The following is a 14,814-nucleotide window of genomic DNA, read 5'->3' on the forward strand; positions in this document are numbered from 1 at the left end:
ATATATTAAAATATTACATATTTTTATTAAAAGCTAATAAGATATGTAATCATAATTTTATTGTGACTTTAAGTTAATAAATAAGTGAATTTTCTTTTATGCATCATCAGTGAAAGTTTGTGAAAGTTAGCAATAATGGTCATTGAATCCAATTTTAACTAATATTTAATAGTAATACTAAATATATTTAATAAAAAGAACAAAGAAACTAAATATTATACACATGCAACAATTTGAATTTAGTTCTTACTACCATTTGCTTGGTTAAGCAAAAGGTAAATGACTTTTTAGCACCTGTCTCCATGTTAATACACACAAAGAAAACTTCAACCTAGCAAATATTACACTTAAATAAATATGACTAATCAACAATTTTTTTGATTATTCGTATGACATTAATATATTTATAATACATTAAATAAAATAAAAATAAATGTTTTTGTTTCTATACTTCGAAACAAAGGATCAGCTGCATAGTTACCTTGAATTGTTTTTTTTGTGGTGCGAATACCGAAAGTATTTTGAAGATTTGGTCTTCTCCATCCTCGCCAATTGTTGCAAAGACTCTCAGGTTCTGAGGTCCAGCTGCACAAGGAATCTTCTTCAAAACGTTCTGAATCTTCAAAACTGAAATGATCTCCTTCCTCCCAGTCGAGTAAAGGAGATCCCACGTCGACTGGGGCAGCTGATCGTCCCCCTTTCCCATTATTATTTGAAGCCCCCGCCACTTTACTGCTGTTTAATACAAAATTAGAAGAACAGATTCGCTGTAGAAATTCAGCGAATTACTTCTAGGGGGTATCCACAATGCTAAATATGCATGCTCCCCTATACACCAAAGATTTTATGCGACTGGACAAATTTCGTACTATCAGTATGCTCAGAAATTAAATACATCACAAACTTAGAAAATATTATCACTTCCTAGTCAGAATTCCAGTGATCTAAATAAATTCCTATGGAGCACAATAACAAATATGGCCGTTCAATGTCCCGTCCCGACCATAGATCATAGTTTTCTCGTAGAGCCGATGGTCATTTAAAAGCTTAAAATGGAGCTTTTTAGGATATTGCGACTAATCACTACTAGATGGCCTTGTTGCAAAATAATATATTTCTCTTTTTAAACCGATAGAAGTATAAAAATATGAATGGTAAATTTTAGACTATGCTCTTTTAAATACCTTCATTTATTATTATTAATAAATAAAACACCTTAATTTATTATTATTGAATTTATTAGGAAGACATTAGAGACACCTTACAATATAAATTTTATTAATATTAAAAATATTTTACCAAATATAATGACACCGCAATCACTATAGTGTTGAGTGTGGTTGACTCCACACGTTGTATATATTGATATTATTAAAAATATATAGAATATTTTAATTTAAAGACGTAGATATCGATTATACTGTATATGATTATTCTCTGTTAATTGACAAGGAAAAACTATTCAAAATCAGTTTCGTTTAATTATAATGAGTTTATTAAATGTTTAGGTCTTAGGCTTCCTCTTTTTGACTATTAACTTTGTCCATTTACCTATTTTTATTCTATGATAACATAAGAAATAGTTAATAATAATTAATACATACATCTAGACACGCGGTAGTGTGTCAGCCAAGTTCAAGTAACAGAACTGGCGAGCAGCACCGTGTGTAATATTACACGAACCATTTGGAGCCAATTTTGACCTCATCATAACTCAAAAACTATTTGACATAAACGTGTCAAAATTGGCTCATATATTGACACTCGCGAGATACATATGTGTTCCAAATTTACTCAAACCGTTATTTAGATATTAACGTCTAAAAATCGTCATTTTTATCACTGACTGACCTATAGATCAAAACTATAACCTACTTCCAGGTGACCTAGAAAGTTCAAATTTGGCATGCAGGTAGATAATTAGACCAATACAAAGGAAAAAACTGAAAACTGAAACTGGTAAATTTTTATCATTTTATTATAATTTTTCATTTTATTGGGTCTATTAGGAACACTTATACACTTAGTTTCTGTAATAACTGTAAAAATAATGACGTAAGAACCAGCAATCAAAACTTATGACAGCCGGTCTTAATGTGGATTTTAAGGTATTCACGTGAATATATAACGAGCTGAATACCACCCTTAATTTTTTTTAATTCAAATATTTCCGTTTTAGTATTTATAAGTATAGTCGATGAGTAGTTATAAATAAATTTCAGGAAGAACCATTGAACTTGGCGCCCATATAGATCTCAAATCTTTTGTCGTTGAAGTAAACAATCAAGGGATATATCATAATATTGGACTTGGCTCTCATTTTTACATTTATGTTTTTGATGGGATATATGTATCAATTAGTACCGTTAACCGTCAATTCTCTATATTGTTGAAGTTCGAAAGGTGAACCAGTATAATTACAGAGACATGGGATAAAATATTCTATATCTAGCAATAAATTTATGGGTTATAGTTTCGTTGAGTGCTATTCTCTATAAGCGAAGGTGACAGCTTGTCAATAGCTTATTCATTTGCCCTTCTGCCTTTCTAAAATATTAAATATAGTAATGGAGGTGTGCAATTTTGTCATTCAATTGTCCAATGTTATTTTTTTTTTTTTTAAATAATAGTAATATTTTTCTTTAAATTACTTTGTCGGAAAACATTAGATAATCTTCTACGATTAAATAATTATTACATAGCAAATACAAATGGCAACTATAAAAATGACAGTTGACAAGTTGAAACAGTACTCTCTAAATACTTATATATACTGTGGCTTAAAAGTAAAAACGAAGATTGTTCTGGAGGTTCTGGATTTACCAAATCATTTAAAATTTATTTTATTTAGAAATAATGTCGTAGTAAATTTATAGTTTATGAAGCCTGCTCAAGGGTGTGTTATTCGCGTTTCCTAGAAATTTTACCAGGTGAAACTAAAGTTTTAAATAAAAATAGTACCTATTAACAAAATTAATAAATCATCGAAACCTAATAATTTCTGAATATACATGCGTGTACAAAATCTCTAGATTATCATTTATAATATGCCACTAAAATCATGTCAATTGCTTAATGCTTAGTACGCTATTGTATTGAAAATCGTTGACCCGGGGAAACAAGAAAGTATACATACAGGTAACATGCGAGCTATTTTACAACCAGAACATTATACTAATGACGAATTGAATAATATATATTTTTTATTTTGTAGTAAAGTGGTACATTGTTGTAACTTGTTCAACTTAGTATTTACATGGATATCAAAAAAACCATAATTTACTCTACAAGTAAACACACCAACTGCTTATTTTTTAAATAAATAGCAACCTGAAAGAAAAACGAAATGTTTTGTTGGGGAAATGCAACTCACCATGAACTGTACATTGAGAATTCAGATAGCATGGGCATGGTAAGACTTTATACAAAGTATTTTAGAAATAAATAAACAAAAAATAAATCAGATTGATTGTGCTACTTTAAGTTTTATGTTGAAATTATTTTTTTACTTTTCCTATAAATAATATTAAAAAATAACAAACAGGTCATTAGGCCCACACTTTCTAAATGGAAAGAAAGTAAACATATAAAATGTGTAGCGGCTGGTGACTTCCATACTCTTTACTTGACAAAACTTGGGCATCTATATTCTCGTGGCTGTAATGAGCTAGGACAACTTGGTAAGCAAATTGAAAACAACAAAGACAAACCTCCAGGTATGTTTACTTAGAGTATATTATACACTTAGTAAAGTTGATAAAATTAAAATGTGTCTACTGATAGAGTCAAAACCAAATTTAAGATTGTTAATTTCACACAATTGCACAACAATTGCCATAGTAGGTATTATATATATAATACCTACTATGGCAATATTATTATATAATATTTCTTGTGTTTAATTAAGTAGACAAAATCAATAATAATTGCTTAATTAACATATATTATATAAAATATAGAAATAAAAAAAAATTACTAATTGACACATTCAATACCATTTATCATATAAATATAGTATGAATTAAAATTTATATTATTTGTATACTGTTGTGATGATTTTGTTAAAAATAAATTAAAAACTCTAGCCTCTTTGGTATGCAAGTTAATACTATGTTAATAGACTTTTTGTGTCGATTTAAATTTATTTGATCTGATGAGTGGGTGCTCATTAGATATTCTACTACCAACCAACAATACTTGGTATTGTTATGTTCCGGTTTGAAGGGTCCGTGAGCTATTATATGTAAATGCACAAGAGACTATCAACCAAGCACCCAAGGTTGGTGGCAAATTGTAATGTAAGAAATGGTTTAAATTTCTAACAGTACTTACCATCAATTAGCACTTTTGTCAATAAACTAATTTGCAAAAAATAACAAAATAATATTATTTCAGACATCGAAATAATTTTAAAATCAAGTACAATATCAGCCATAGCCTGTGGATCACAACATTCAATGGCATTGGACGAGTGGGGTCAAGTCTTTAGTTGGGGCTCGGATAATTTTGGGCAGCTCGGTAGCAATCTCGGGGTTTATACTCAAGATCAACCTAAAATAATTAAGTTCCTAGCAACAAAAAATGTTATCCAAATCGCTTGTGGATTTTATCATTCAATTGCTTTGACTAATAGTAAGTATATGTTTAGTAAAATAAAACAAAAAATATATATGTACAATTTCAAGATACTAATAAATAAATATTAAAAGTGAATTTAATATGGAATAGTGTTTTTTATAATACAATAAACAATTAGAGTAATATTGTATTTTAGATGGTGAACTTTATGCCTGGGGTGCAAATACATATGGTCAGTGTGGTTTAGGTACCAAATCAAACAAGGAAACCACACCACAACAAATTAGTTCCCTAGTTGGCATACCTATAGCGATGATTGCTTGTGGTGGGAACCACACTTTCGCCTTATCAAAGTAAGTGTGAACATCTATGTAAATAAAAATGTATGTTTGGTTTGTCTCATATGCTAGGACCAACTGATCTTAAGTTTCTATGCATAAAAAACTATAATGTTTGTAAAAATACTATAATGTAAAAAATATATATTTTATGTAAGCCCTTATACCACCTAGCAAAGACATAGCCAGTTTTATTATATTTTAGTATGTTTATTAAGCACATTACTATTGTATTTATTTTATATTGTAATTTAGTATTACATTAATATCAGCACAAGATCTGATTGCTGCATTTAATAAATGTGTTAAAAAAGATTAATAATGAAAAAGAATAAAGAATATCATGACACTTTTATTATGTTTTTTTTTAATCTTTAGGTCGGGTGCAGTATTTGGTTGGGGCAAGAACATGTATGGGCAGTTAGGGTTGCAGGATAGAGAAAACAGATGTTATCCAACACATTTAAAAACTTTAAGAAATGTAAAGGTATGTTCTAAATTTTGTAATGGGATAGAGTTATATTTGAATTGGTAAAATTTATCTATAAATATTAACAATTTTATAGGTATGTCACATATCATGTGGTGAAGAATTTACTACATTTCTTACTCTCGATGGAGGCGTGTTTTCATGTGGAACTGGAGAATATGGACAGACTGGCCATGGAACTACGAAAGATGAACTAGTTCCGAAAAAGGTACTTATTACCATTTAATTTGCCATAAGTTAAATCATTGTAAGTTGTAAGAAACAAAAAAAAAAATAGATCTATTCAGGCACAAAGGCGAGATAAGAGATAAAATTGCATCTTTAAATTGTAAATTTCTTATCAAAAGAGTGGAAGTTAAAATAAAGATAATACTTAACAACTGTTTGTGGTATGTAATATAAAATGTAAATCATATTGAATATTTCTATGAAATATTTATTTTTTCTGCTGTCATTGGAACTGCAGCAAGTTTACACTACTAACAAAACAAAATCATTCTATTCTTGACAAATGTAATTATCAATAAAAAATTGTTAATCGTGCCTTTGGATACTAAACGTTCATTTGAATGTTATAACAAAATATTCATCTTTCGTTTAACCCGTTTAATACTTATAATACTTTGGCGTTTACTAACATTACTCAGCCATTTCTAGCAAAGCATCAAGAAGGATTTAACAAACTGATGGCCGGCCTCCTATCGGATGTTAAATATTATAAAGTATATTTTGATTTGAATTGATTTGAAGGGTGAGTGAGCCTATAGTTACAACTATAGACACAAGGGTCATAACATCTTAGATCTCAAGGTCGGTGACGCATTGGCGATGTAAGGAGTGGTTAATATTTCTCACGGCGCAAATACGGCGGTCTATGGGCGGCGGTGACCACTCAACATCAGATCAAACACCACAATGCGAGGAGTTGGAGCGTGGGACGTTCGATTGTTGGAATGCAATGTGCGGTACTACAGTCGGTCCGCTTGCAGGTGATGGAGCTGATGGGCAGCACGGTGACGCAGGTGGCGTGCGGGCGGCGCCACGTGCTGTGCCGCGTGGGCGAGCGCGTGCTGGCGTGCGGCCACGGCGCGCGCGGCCAGCTGGGCTGCCCGCACGCGGCCGTGGCGCTCGTGCCCACGCCCGTGCCCTTCGCGCCGCACGACGACGAGCCGGTAATTGCGCGTGCTTACTCCGCGGAGCCGCGGCGGTGTGCTGTGTGACGAGGGTGTGCAGCTCGACGCTTCAGCCAGGTTAACTGGCTCGTCCTATCGGCTCGGTTATTCGGCGGCACATCCCGGGGTCCTAGGTCCTTGGTTGGGTCAGCAGAAAGTAAGCTCAAGTAAATTTACTCCCGCCCGTATCCTCGGAAAGCACATAAAGCCGTTCGACCTGCGTTCGATCTTTCTCCGGTCCTGTTTCATTGCATCCATCGGATTGTAATAGTGGGGACGTTGAGAGTGTATCCTCATGTGTAATCTGATATAATATATAATGTAATAGTTGATAACAAATATGTCATGAAATTGCAAATTACTAATCAATGGATGGTCATATATTATACATATGTATAAAATTATACCTATAAGTCTACGGTCATACAGACTACGGTACAGTCGTCGAGATGAGTCGTCGGGGCGGCTGGAGCAGTGAGGCAATTGTGGATTTCGTTTGTAGAAAATGCCCGAGTGTATAAAAGTTTACATAGTATTCGATTTATCACGTGACAAACAATTGACTTACTGTAGTGAATAATTGAGACCAAAACGAAGTTCGAAATCGCTTCGACAATAAATGTTGAATGCACTTTCAATAACCGCTGTCGTCCAAGCCAGCACGATAAATGTGTATTGAAATACGCGCTCACCACTGTCGAGTCCGACCTTGTAAAATCGGCGAAAATTTTACATATTTTATAACACTGTTTATTTTGTATAATTTAATACAGTAGTAACGCTTTAAAAGTATTTTTATATATTGAAATTTTTAAGTTAACTGACAATTTTTTTTACAAATTAATGAAATGGCAAAAACGCATTTTTATTATATTTTATATAATTTATTATATGTTTATAATTCTTGTACCTTTTAATTTATTTTGTTTTAATTTAAACCATTTCTATAGAATATTAAATTTGTAGAAACATAAACCATATATGTATATGATCATATCATACTAACGATTTAAGCTTGATAATATTTTTTGTATATTCATATGATATTTTTCTTTATCAATTTTTAAAAAGAAATGATAACTTAAACGTCATTTATGTTCAATCTACATATTATTACATATATTTAAATGTTTTTGAATCCGCTATAGACAACTACGATTATTTTATGGGCAAGGTTAAATTAAATTAAAAACATTAAGCATACATTATACACGGCACACATAGTTAAATTGGCTTGATCACTTATATAAGTACAGCAGCTATTTGTGTCGAACTAAATCTATGTATTTTACGTACTATTTCAACTATTACTATGTCAAAAATAGTGCCTGCGTGAACAAGCATTCCTTTCAACTTCTCATTTAGAATTTGTTTTAATCAATTCAAAGTTCTAAATTGCTCGTGAATTTTTATATATTTTTTTTGTTATTCTTTTGTTTTCTAGATGCTGCTTTGCATCTATTTTTTAAAATATTTTTAATTTAAGCATTTAGTAAACCAGTTAAAAAAGGCTTATTAATAGTGGATTATTTTCTTAGCCAAGGAAGAAATCCAAGGTGGAGAGTTCCACGCCATTCCGTAAACATCATGGTGCCGGCCCATCCAAACCTAATGTTGAGTTATCCCCTTATTAGACATCTTTTATTTATTGCATTTGATATATGAATCCACTTTATATATTTTGTTTATTCAATTATATATTTGTAATTATACATAATAATACGTTACTCATGTCACATAGCATGATAGTAAGGGAAAAAGGAACTGAGATGACGAGATTGATGAATGAAAGAGGAAAACAGATGAGCGTATATAAATCGTTGGTAGAGATAGGCTAGGGATCCATCGGGGCTATTGCGTATCTATTTGTTGATGACTAGTAAGTGTACAGTAAATAACTGTTAAATTACCAATGTTCTTTCGACCTTTTGAAAGTAAATGAACTAAGTTGACCTCAGAACTCGGTCAACGTACCGCTATTTTTTAGATTATTTAAATTTCTAATTAGTAATTTGAAAGTTGAAAAGTTCTTATTTGTGAATTAATTATCTTGTAATGATCTTTCAGATTGTTATGGTATTAATCATTTAAAACTGTATTTAATTATTTGGTAATTGATTGAAACAAAACACGATATTTTAAAGTAAGTAAAGTTAACTTGTTAATGACTGGGTAACAAAATCCCATCAACAAAATTTATTTTGATTATAATGTCTTGCAAAAATTTAATGATGTCGTTGTATATATATATTTTATAATTGATCAACCAATTATTGAGTATAAAGTATTTATAAGACAAGTTCTACTTTAAGGCTAGGGCGAAGATACACAAGAGGACTCACCTGCATAACATCGATACAGTGTTATGACGTGCCGAAAGCCAGCTATGCGGTGTTAGACACCGTCAATCTTATTTCACAACTTTAACTACCTATGTTATAAATTCTACGCCATTCTCTGATGGCAGCTGAGATGAGTCAGTTGGACATTAATATAGTCCATACTCCCGCAGAGCAGTTTGAAAAGTTCAAAGTTGAAATTGGAAAAATATTTTATTCTATTCTGACTGGAAAAATCTAGAATTCGAAGTAAATAAACTAACTTAGGGTAAATAAAAAGGTCACACGATTACTTGCATTATTCAAGGTTCGTTTGAAATGTGACTGTTCATGTCGGTGAGCGGAGTGTTTCGCCACGACGGTGATGGATGAAAAGCAAAAACATTCAAATAAGATGAATGTTACGATAAGTGTGTGGAGTGACGAGGCTTAGACGAGTTGCTAAGAGGAAGTTTGAACGTCGCCCCAGATTAACAGATTGTAACCAGATTAGTGAACGATAACGATTTGGAAATGTATTGTGAAGGGATGAATGTTATATTGCAAGAAGATTGTGAGGTATAAATCCAGATAAGATCAAAAGAGGATGGATGGACTGTGCGAAGGATTACACGTGCAAAAAGCAACTCCTTAGGGATATACTTGAAAGGAATAGAAAATCACACTTTCTAGTTATATTATAATAAATAAACTTTGATGAAAAATTATTTGTAGCATGTGACGTTTGTAAAAAATATTTCAAAATTTGTTTTGTATAAAGTACCAATAAACAAGCAGTGTTTGCTAATAAATGTGTTCGGTAGTCGTCAATTTAAGAAATAAGAAATGGCTTTGAATATTAAATTATATATTGTTTCTATTATTTAATTAATTTGCTGGACTTGAAAAACAAACTACTAGGTATGCAGTGAATAATTACGAATGAAGCAAAACCTTCGCTTCAAAACGATATATTTCTTTTATTATTTTTTCGACAGCATTGTATGTTCTATTTATTATAATAATTTAAAACTTTTCCCTTAATCAATCCATTCTATACAGTTGTTTTGTTTTCAGTTTACAAAGAATGGATTTAACGGCCCCGTAAAAGTATTCGCGGGAGGAGATCACAGCTTCTTGACTGTAAGCAGCGACAGAAATGAAACGGTTGATTTTAGGATCCCCGACCCTACGAAGCAGATACTGACACTTAACTTTGCTAAACTTACAGCTTGTAACATTGTTAAAGATAACGACGTCGTGAGTCAGGTTCGAATTATTACATACTAGAAAAAAATATTTAAACATATCATGCCCAAATTGTTAATTATTTTCTAAGAAACTGTTTACTTTTGTGAAAATGTGAAAATTTTAATTTGTCTTGTCAATAATTTGAAGCATTCATATAATAATTTTATTTTTAGGATTTAATGGCTTATTTGGAGACGGTGTTCGGATCGCTGGCTTGTATGAATGCTTCATTTTTGGCGGATGATAATGCCCATTTTGGTTGCAATACGAAGGTCCCGGGGGTCAATTTAAAGAAAGCAGAAGAAGCTTTTACTTTAATTAGTCGATTTGAAAACAAAACAATACAGGAACTTGTAAGTCTAAACAATACAAAACTAAATAACTTCTTGAATAAATTAATAATAATATAATATAATGATAACTTGCATGTTTCTTATACAGATATTTAGTTACTTGACCGAATATATCATAAAAAAAGTGAAGGTCTCTCCGCCTGACGCTGAAGCATTAAGGGTTTTCTTAATTTTACCGCTTTATCATGAAATGAGGAACCCGCGTCGCCATCCGGAATTGCAGGTGATTATGCTGTCACTCACTAGGTTTAACCTTATTTATAATAAGGCGACTAAATTTTGATATTGATTATTGTATGAAACGGTAAAACGTTAACTTGTAAGTATTTTTAAGCTGTACTAATGTAATTAAGAGATTATATCTTAGTTTTTCCAATCAGGTTTAAAGAACTTGTGTTTGATTAAAGTTTAGAGTCGAAGCTACATGTGTATGTGTTGGAATTAAACGGAATATTCTTTTGTTCGCTACCGACCATCATTCAGAATATAGTACGCCATTCCGAAGGTTATTCCGTTCAATTGAACATGTACTTAAATAAAGTTAGGAATGAAATATGTGTGTATTAAAATAAGCACCGCATATGATCTGACAAGCGCCGGTGTGCCCGCAGGGTCCGTTCGCGGAGGCCTATAACAAGCTGTCGAGTCCGCCGCAACGCATCGTGCAGCTGTGGTGGGAGGCACAGACCCCAGAGTACTTCGAAATGCTCGTCGATATATTCAAAAGTGTGTTCGTGTACGAGATGATGCAACCCGGCGTACGAGCAAATAAAGTAAAACTTTTTTTCATCAAATATTCGTATTATGCCTAAAATATTAATCAAATACTTATTATTCAAAGTCATAGTCACGCGCACGCATTCATACGTATGGCACGTGTGTTAGTAACATTTTCAAGTATGAAATAAGACTTCAAGTACTGTAACATAATCAGTAACACAGTATTCTGCACGTAGAGCAAGAGCAGCACGTATGTTAACTATGTACAGCCGATTAGGACAGCGGGGTAAAAATATGTATTCCTACATTCGCGACCAATCAGTGTGATAAAACAAAAGACCCGCCCTTGCAATATCACCTTGAATCTACACGAAACCAGGTTTTATTAAATGTCCTCGTAGACTTGTTTCTGCCGGGCATTAGCTAGTTATTAAGTAAAATTAAAAAAGTACTATGCAGACTATACAATCCGATTTGTTCTTCTGGCAATCTCTTACTCAAGCATCTGTATAGAAGTGTAAGATTTGTAATAACAAGAATACACTGTACTTAATAAAGTTATTTTAATTCCAGAAAATAACCTTCACTCGAAGTATAGTCCAAATTTTGAACACATTGACAACGCTTAATAAAATTAACTTTACAAATCCGAAGAAACCTAAAATACCTGCAGAATGTTTCTACATAGAAGATCTTTCAAGCCATGTCGATATTGCTTCGGATTATATAAATTGGCTCTCAGATCAAGATGTAAGTAATCAACTGTATATTTTAGGTAATGCAATTGCTGTCTTTTATAATCATAATGGAATCTTTATAAATTCGCATTGATTGTTAAAAGCATTACAGCAGACTTATAGTGAAGTTTTAGTCTAGTAATACATTTTTATTATTAAAATGTATTCTCAGCCTTTGGACTGGAGAAGCTGGAGGAGGAGTAGTGTAAACAATTTCCTCACTGTCATTTCATTTTACGGTTTCTTATCTTTGTATTTAGTCTTAGTATGATTTATTGATAATATTGGCTCACTAAAAATTAAAACAGGAGTACAGCAATATAAAATATTGATGTTAAGGAGAATGAAATGAGGCTGAATGTATTGCATAAAATATTTTTAAAAAAAAGTTCTAAATTTTCAAAAGTTATATTTCCGTTTAATTCACAGTTAACTCACCCTCATCTATGTAACTACGCGTTTTTATTCGACGTTCAATGTAAGTCGCTCCTATTGAAGATAGATCAACAGCTTCAAATGCAAATGGCTGTCAACCGAGCCGCCACAGAAATATTCACACGGCTCATCATAGACCCCTCGTACGAATATCACAGAGACCAGTTCCTCATACTAACCGTGTCGAGGAACCACATAGTGAGGGACACGATGCTGCAGATTAGTAATCATGACACGTCGCAATTGAAAAAGCCGCTCAGAGTAAGTCGTATTTAGTTAAAAATATATATATATGAAAGATCAACCCATAGCTATGAGACACATATACTTCATTGTTGTGCTGAGAATTATGCGTGCTATTAATTACTAAATCTTTTAATTGTTCAGTCTCAGTTGAAGTAAAAACAAAAGTATATAAATATTTATGTATGTGTTGTTATATCGTATAATATTTCATATTGCTGTTTATGTAATTTGTTTGGATTACTCAAAAATGGATTAAACAATTGAAATTGGTATTAGGACCTTTTTGGGATAACTAACTTTTTAAATAAGTTTAATATCTGGACTAAGTGATGTGAACTCTGTACCCGTTGCGAGCAAAAATTATCAAATATGATTTGTATTCTATGTAAACTTATTTATTGCAGGTTGAATTTGTAGGTGAAGAAGCAGAGGATGCTGGTGGAGTTAAGAAAGAGTTTTTCATGTTACTCCTGAAGGAAATTTTCGATCCTGTCTATGGCATGTTCAAACAATCAGAAGAGACGAATATGATTTGGTTTTCAAATAACCCTTTCGAAGAAGAAGTTATGTACTATTTGATAGGTAATTTACTTTTTTTTTAATATGACAATTCTAACCTCAATTCAAGTGTAGTTCTCGTGTCTCATTCCTGAGCAAAAGCTCCACAAATAATAAAGTGTAATAAGGTTATTAGTTGGTATGTTATTATACTATGCTGCTACATTGCGGGGTAGAGAATACACATGTAGCATAATTTTAGCCAATGAATCAAGATTTCTTTATTATGTTTTTTCTCTTCATAAATTCTTTCAAACACAAATTAAGTACATTACATCGTAGTTGTGCTTGCTTGACTTTGAATCTGCGATCACCGTTCAGAATGATATATTACTGATGAGATGGTATTGACTAAATCAAACTACCATCACCAGTTAATCAAATTATTGAAGCAACAAAAAATTATATCGCTTGAGGAGTGTGACCGTAAACAAACCTTAAAATAAATAGTAAAGTATTTAGTATACTAAAAACAAGTTATGACGTGTAGGTGCTATATACGGGCTTGCTATATACAACTCGATCATTATCTACGTGCCGTTCCCCCTTGTGCTGTATAAGAAGATACTGGGCGAGTCTGTGATGCTGGACGACCTGTCTGACTTGTATCCCACGTTAGCCCACAGTCTGAAGCACTTGCTGGACTATGCAGAGGACGATGTCGAGGAAGTGAGTTTTTATTATAATACATTGTAACAAAGCAACTGCCTTACGAATTCGTAATTGAAATTTATATAACGCTTATATAATCTTATATTGAAGAACACTCTTGATTGTTGGGCAAATGTTTTACCTACAGTACAAATCCAACCCAACTTAATGTGCCTGCCTCGCTACCAAAAGATAAATGATGTCCATGATTCTTAAAATTATAGCAAATATTAGACGTCTTTATATTACTATCTATTTATCTATCTTATTAGTTGTTTATAATATGCATCCATTTATTTTAATATATATACAATTGTACGTATGTCATATCAATATATTCTTCATTATTTTATGTTAAATTTTGAGTTATTTTTACTGTAAAATTTGATCAATTTTGAATTGAAGTTAAATAACTGAATGCCATACATTGTATATTATATAAAAATATATAAATTCGCAGGTATTCAGTTTATGTTTCGCCGTCAATACAGAGGTGTTCGACCAAATTCAAGTGCATCCTTTGAAGGAGAATGGTGAAAATTTGCCCGTGACACATGAAAACAAGTCAGAATATGTCGATCTGTATGTCGATTTTCTTCTCAACAAATCAGTAGAAAAACAATTTAAAGCATTTAATCAAGGATTTCAAAAGGTAATTTTAATATACTTTTATATCTAATTTTATCTATATTTAATTAAAAGTTTGCTTGTGCCATTTTAACCGGTGCCAATATTAATACCAATAGAAAAGGTAGGCTAACAAAAGTTGCTGGTTGTTTCAGTCAAGCATTGCTTGGTAACAAATAGAAAAGTTTGCAATTTTACTTTCTCGTTCTCTGTATGCACATTAAGCCATTGGGGTTGTGCCTGGTCTCCGATACAGCGGATTGATATGCCATCGTACGAGATTGAAAGAATCTGCACTATAGTATCTTTTGCGAAGTTATCCGTAGAGAGAGAATATCCA

At 32.2% G+C, this 14,814-nt stretch overlaps 1 protein-coding gene across 4 annotated transcripts in view; it reads left to right on the top strand.

Moving 5' to 3' along the window:
- The first annotated feature begins 2,742 nt into the window (after positions 1-2,742).
- LOC113401338 (probable E3 ubiquitin-protein ligase HERC4) overlaps positions 2,743-14,814 on the top strand; it is a 333,429-nt gene continuing 321,357 nt past the window's right edge. The window contains exons 1-18 of one of the 4 annotated variants that reach the window (XM_064215326.1): positions 2,743-3,138; positions 3,215-3,412; positions 3,545-3,716; positions 4,396-4,632; positions 4,775-4,931; positions 5,295-5,403; positions 5,483-5,614; positions 6,396-6,578; positions 8,117-8,191; positions 9,974-10,165; positions 10,321-10,500; positions 10,589-10,723; positions 11,112-11,273; positions 11,794-11,970; positions 12,387-12,653; positions 13,043-13,220; positions 13,687-13,865; positions 14,308-14,499. In XM_064215326.1, the coding sequence (XP_064071396.1) occupies positions 3,347-3,412; positions 3,545-3,716; positions 4,396-4,632; positions 4,775-4,931; positions 5,295-5,403; positions 5,483-5,614; positions 6,396-6,578; positions 8,117-8,191; positions 9,974-10,165; positions 10,321-10,500; positions 10,589-10,723; positions 11,112-11,273; positions 11,794-11,970; positions 12,387-12,653; positions 13,043-13,220; positions 13,687-13,865; positions 14,308-14,499 (2,793 nt within the window). In that variant the 5' untranslated portion in view covers positions 2,743-3,138; positions 3,215-3,346. The remainder of the gene's footprint in view (positions 3,139-3,214; positions 3,413-3,544; positions 3,717-4,395; positions 4,633-4,774; positions 4,932-5,294; positions 5,404-5,482; positions 5,615-6,395; positions 6,579-8,116; positions 8,192-9,973; positions 10,166-10,320; positions 10,501-10,588; positions 10,724-11,111; positions 11,274-11,793; positions 11,971-12,386; positions 12,654-13,042; positions 13,221-13,686; positions 13,866-14,307; positions 14,500-14,814) is intronic. The other 3 variants (XM_026641194.2, XM_026641195.2, XM_064215327.1) reach the window with 3 other exon arrangements.

This window comes from Vanessa tameamea, chromosome 7, assembly GCF_037043105.1.
Source record: "Vanessa tameamea isolate UH-Manoa-2023 chromosome 7, ilVanTame1 primary haplotype, whole genome shotgun sequence".
Classification (NCBI taxonomy): domain Eukaryota; kingdom Metazoa; phylum Arthropoda; class Insecta; order Lepidoptera; family Nymphalidae; genus Vanessa; species Vanessa tameamea.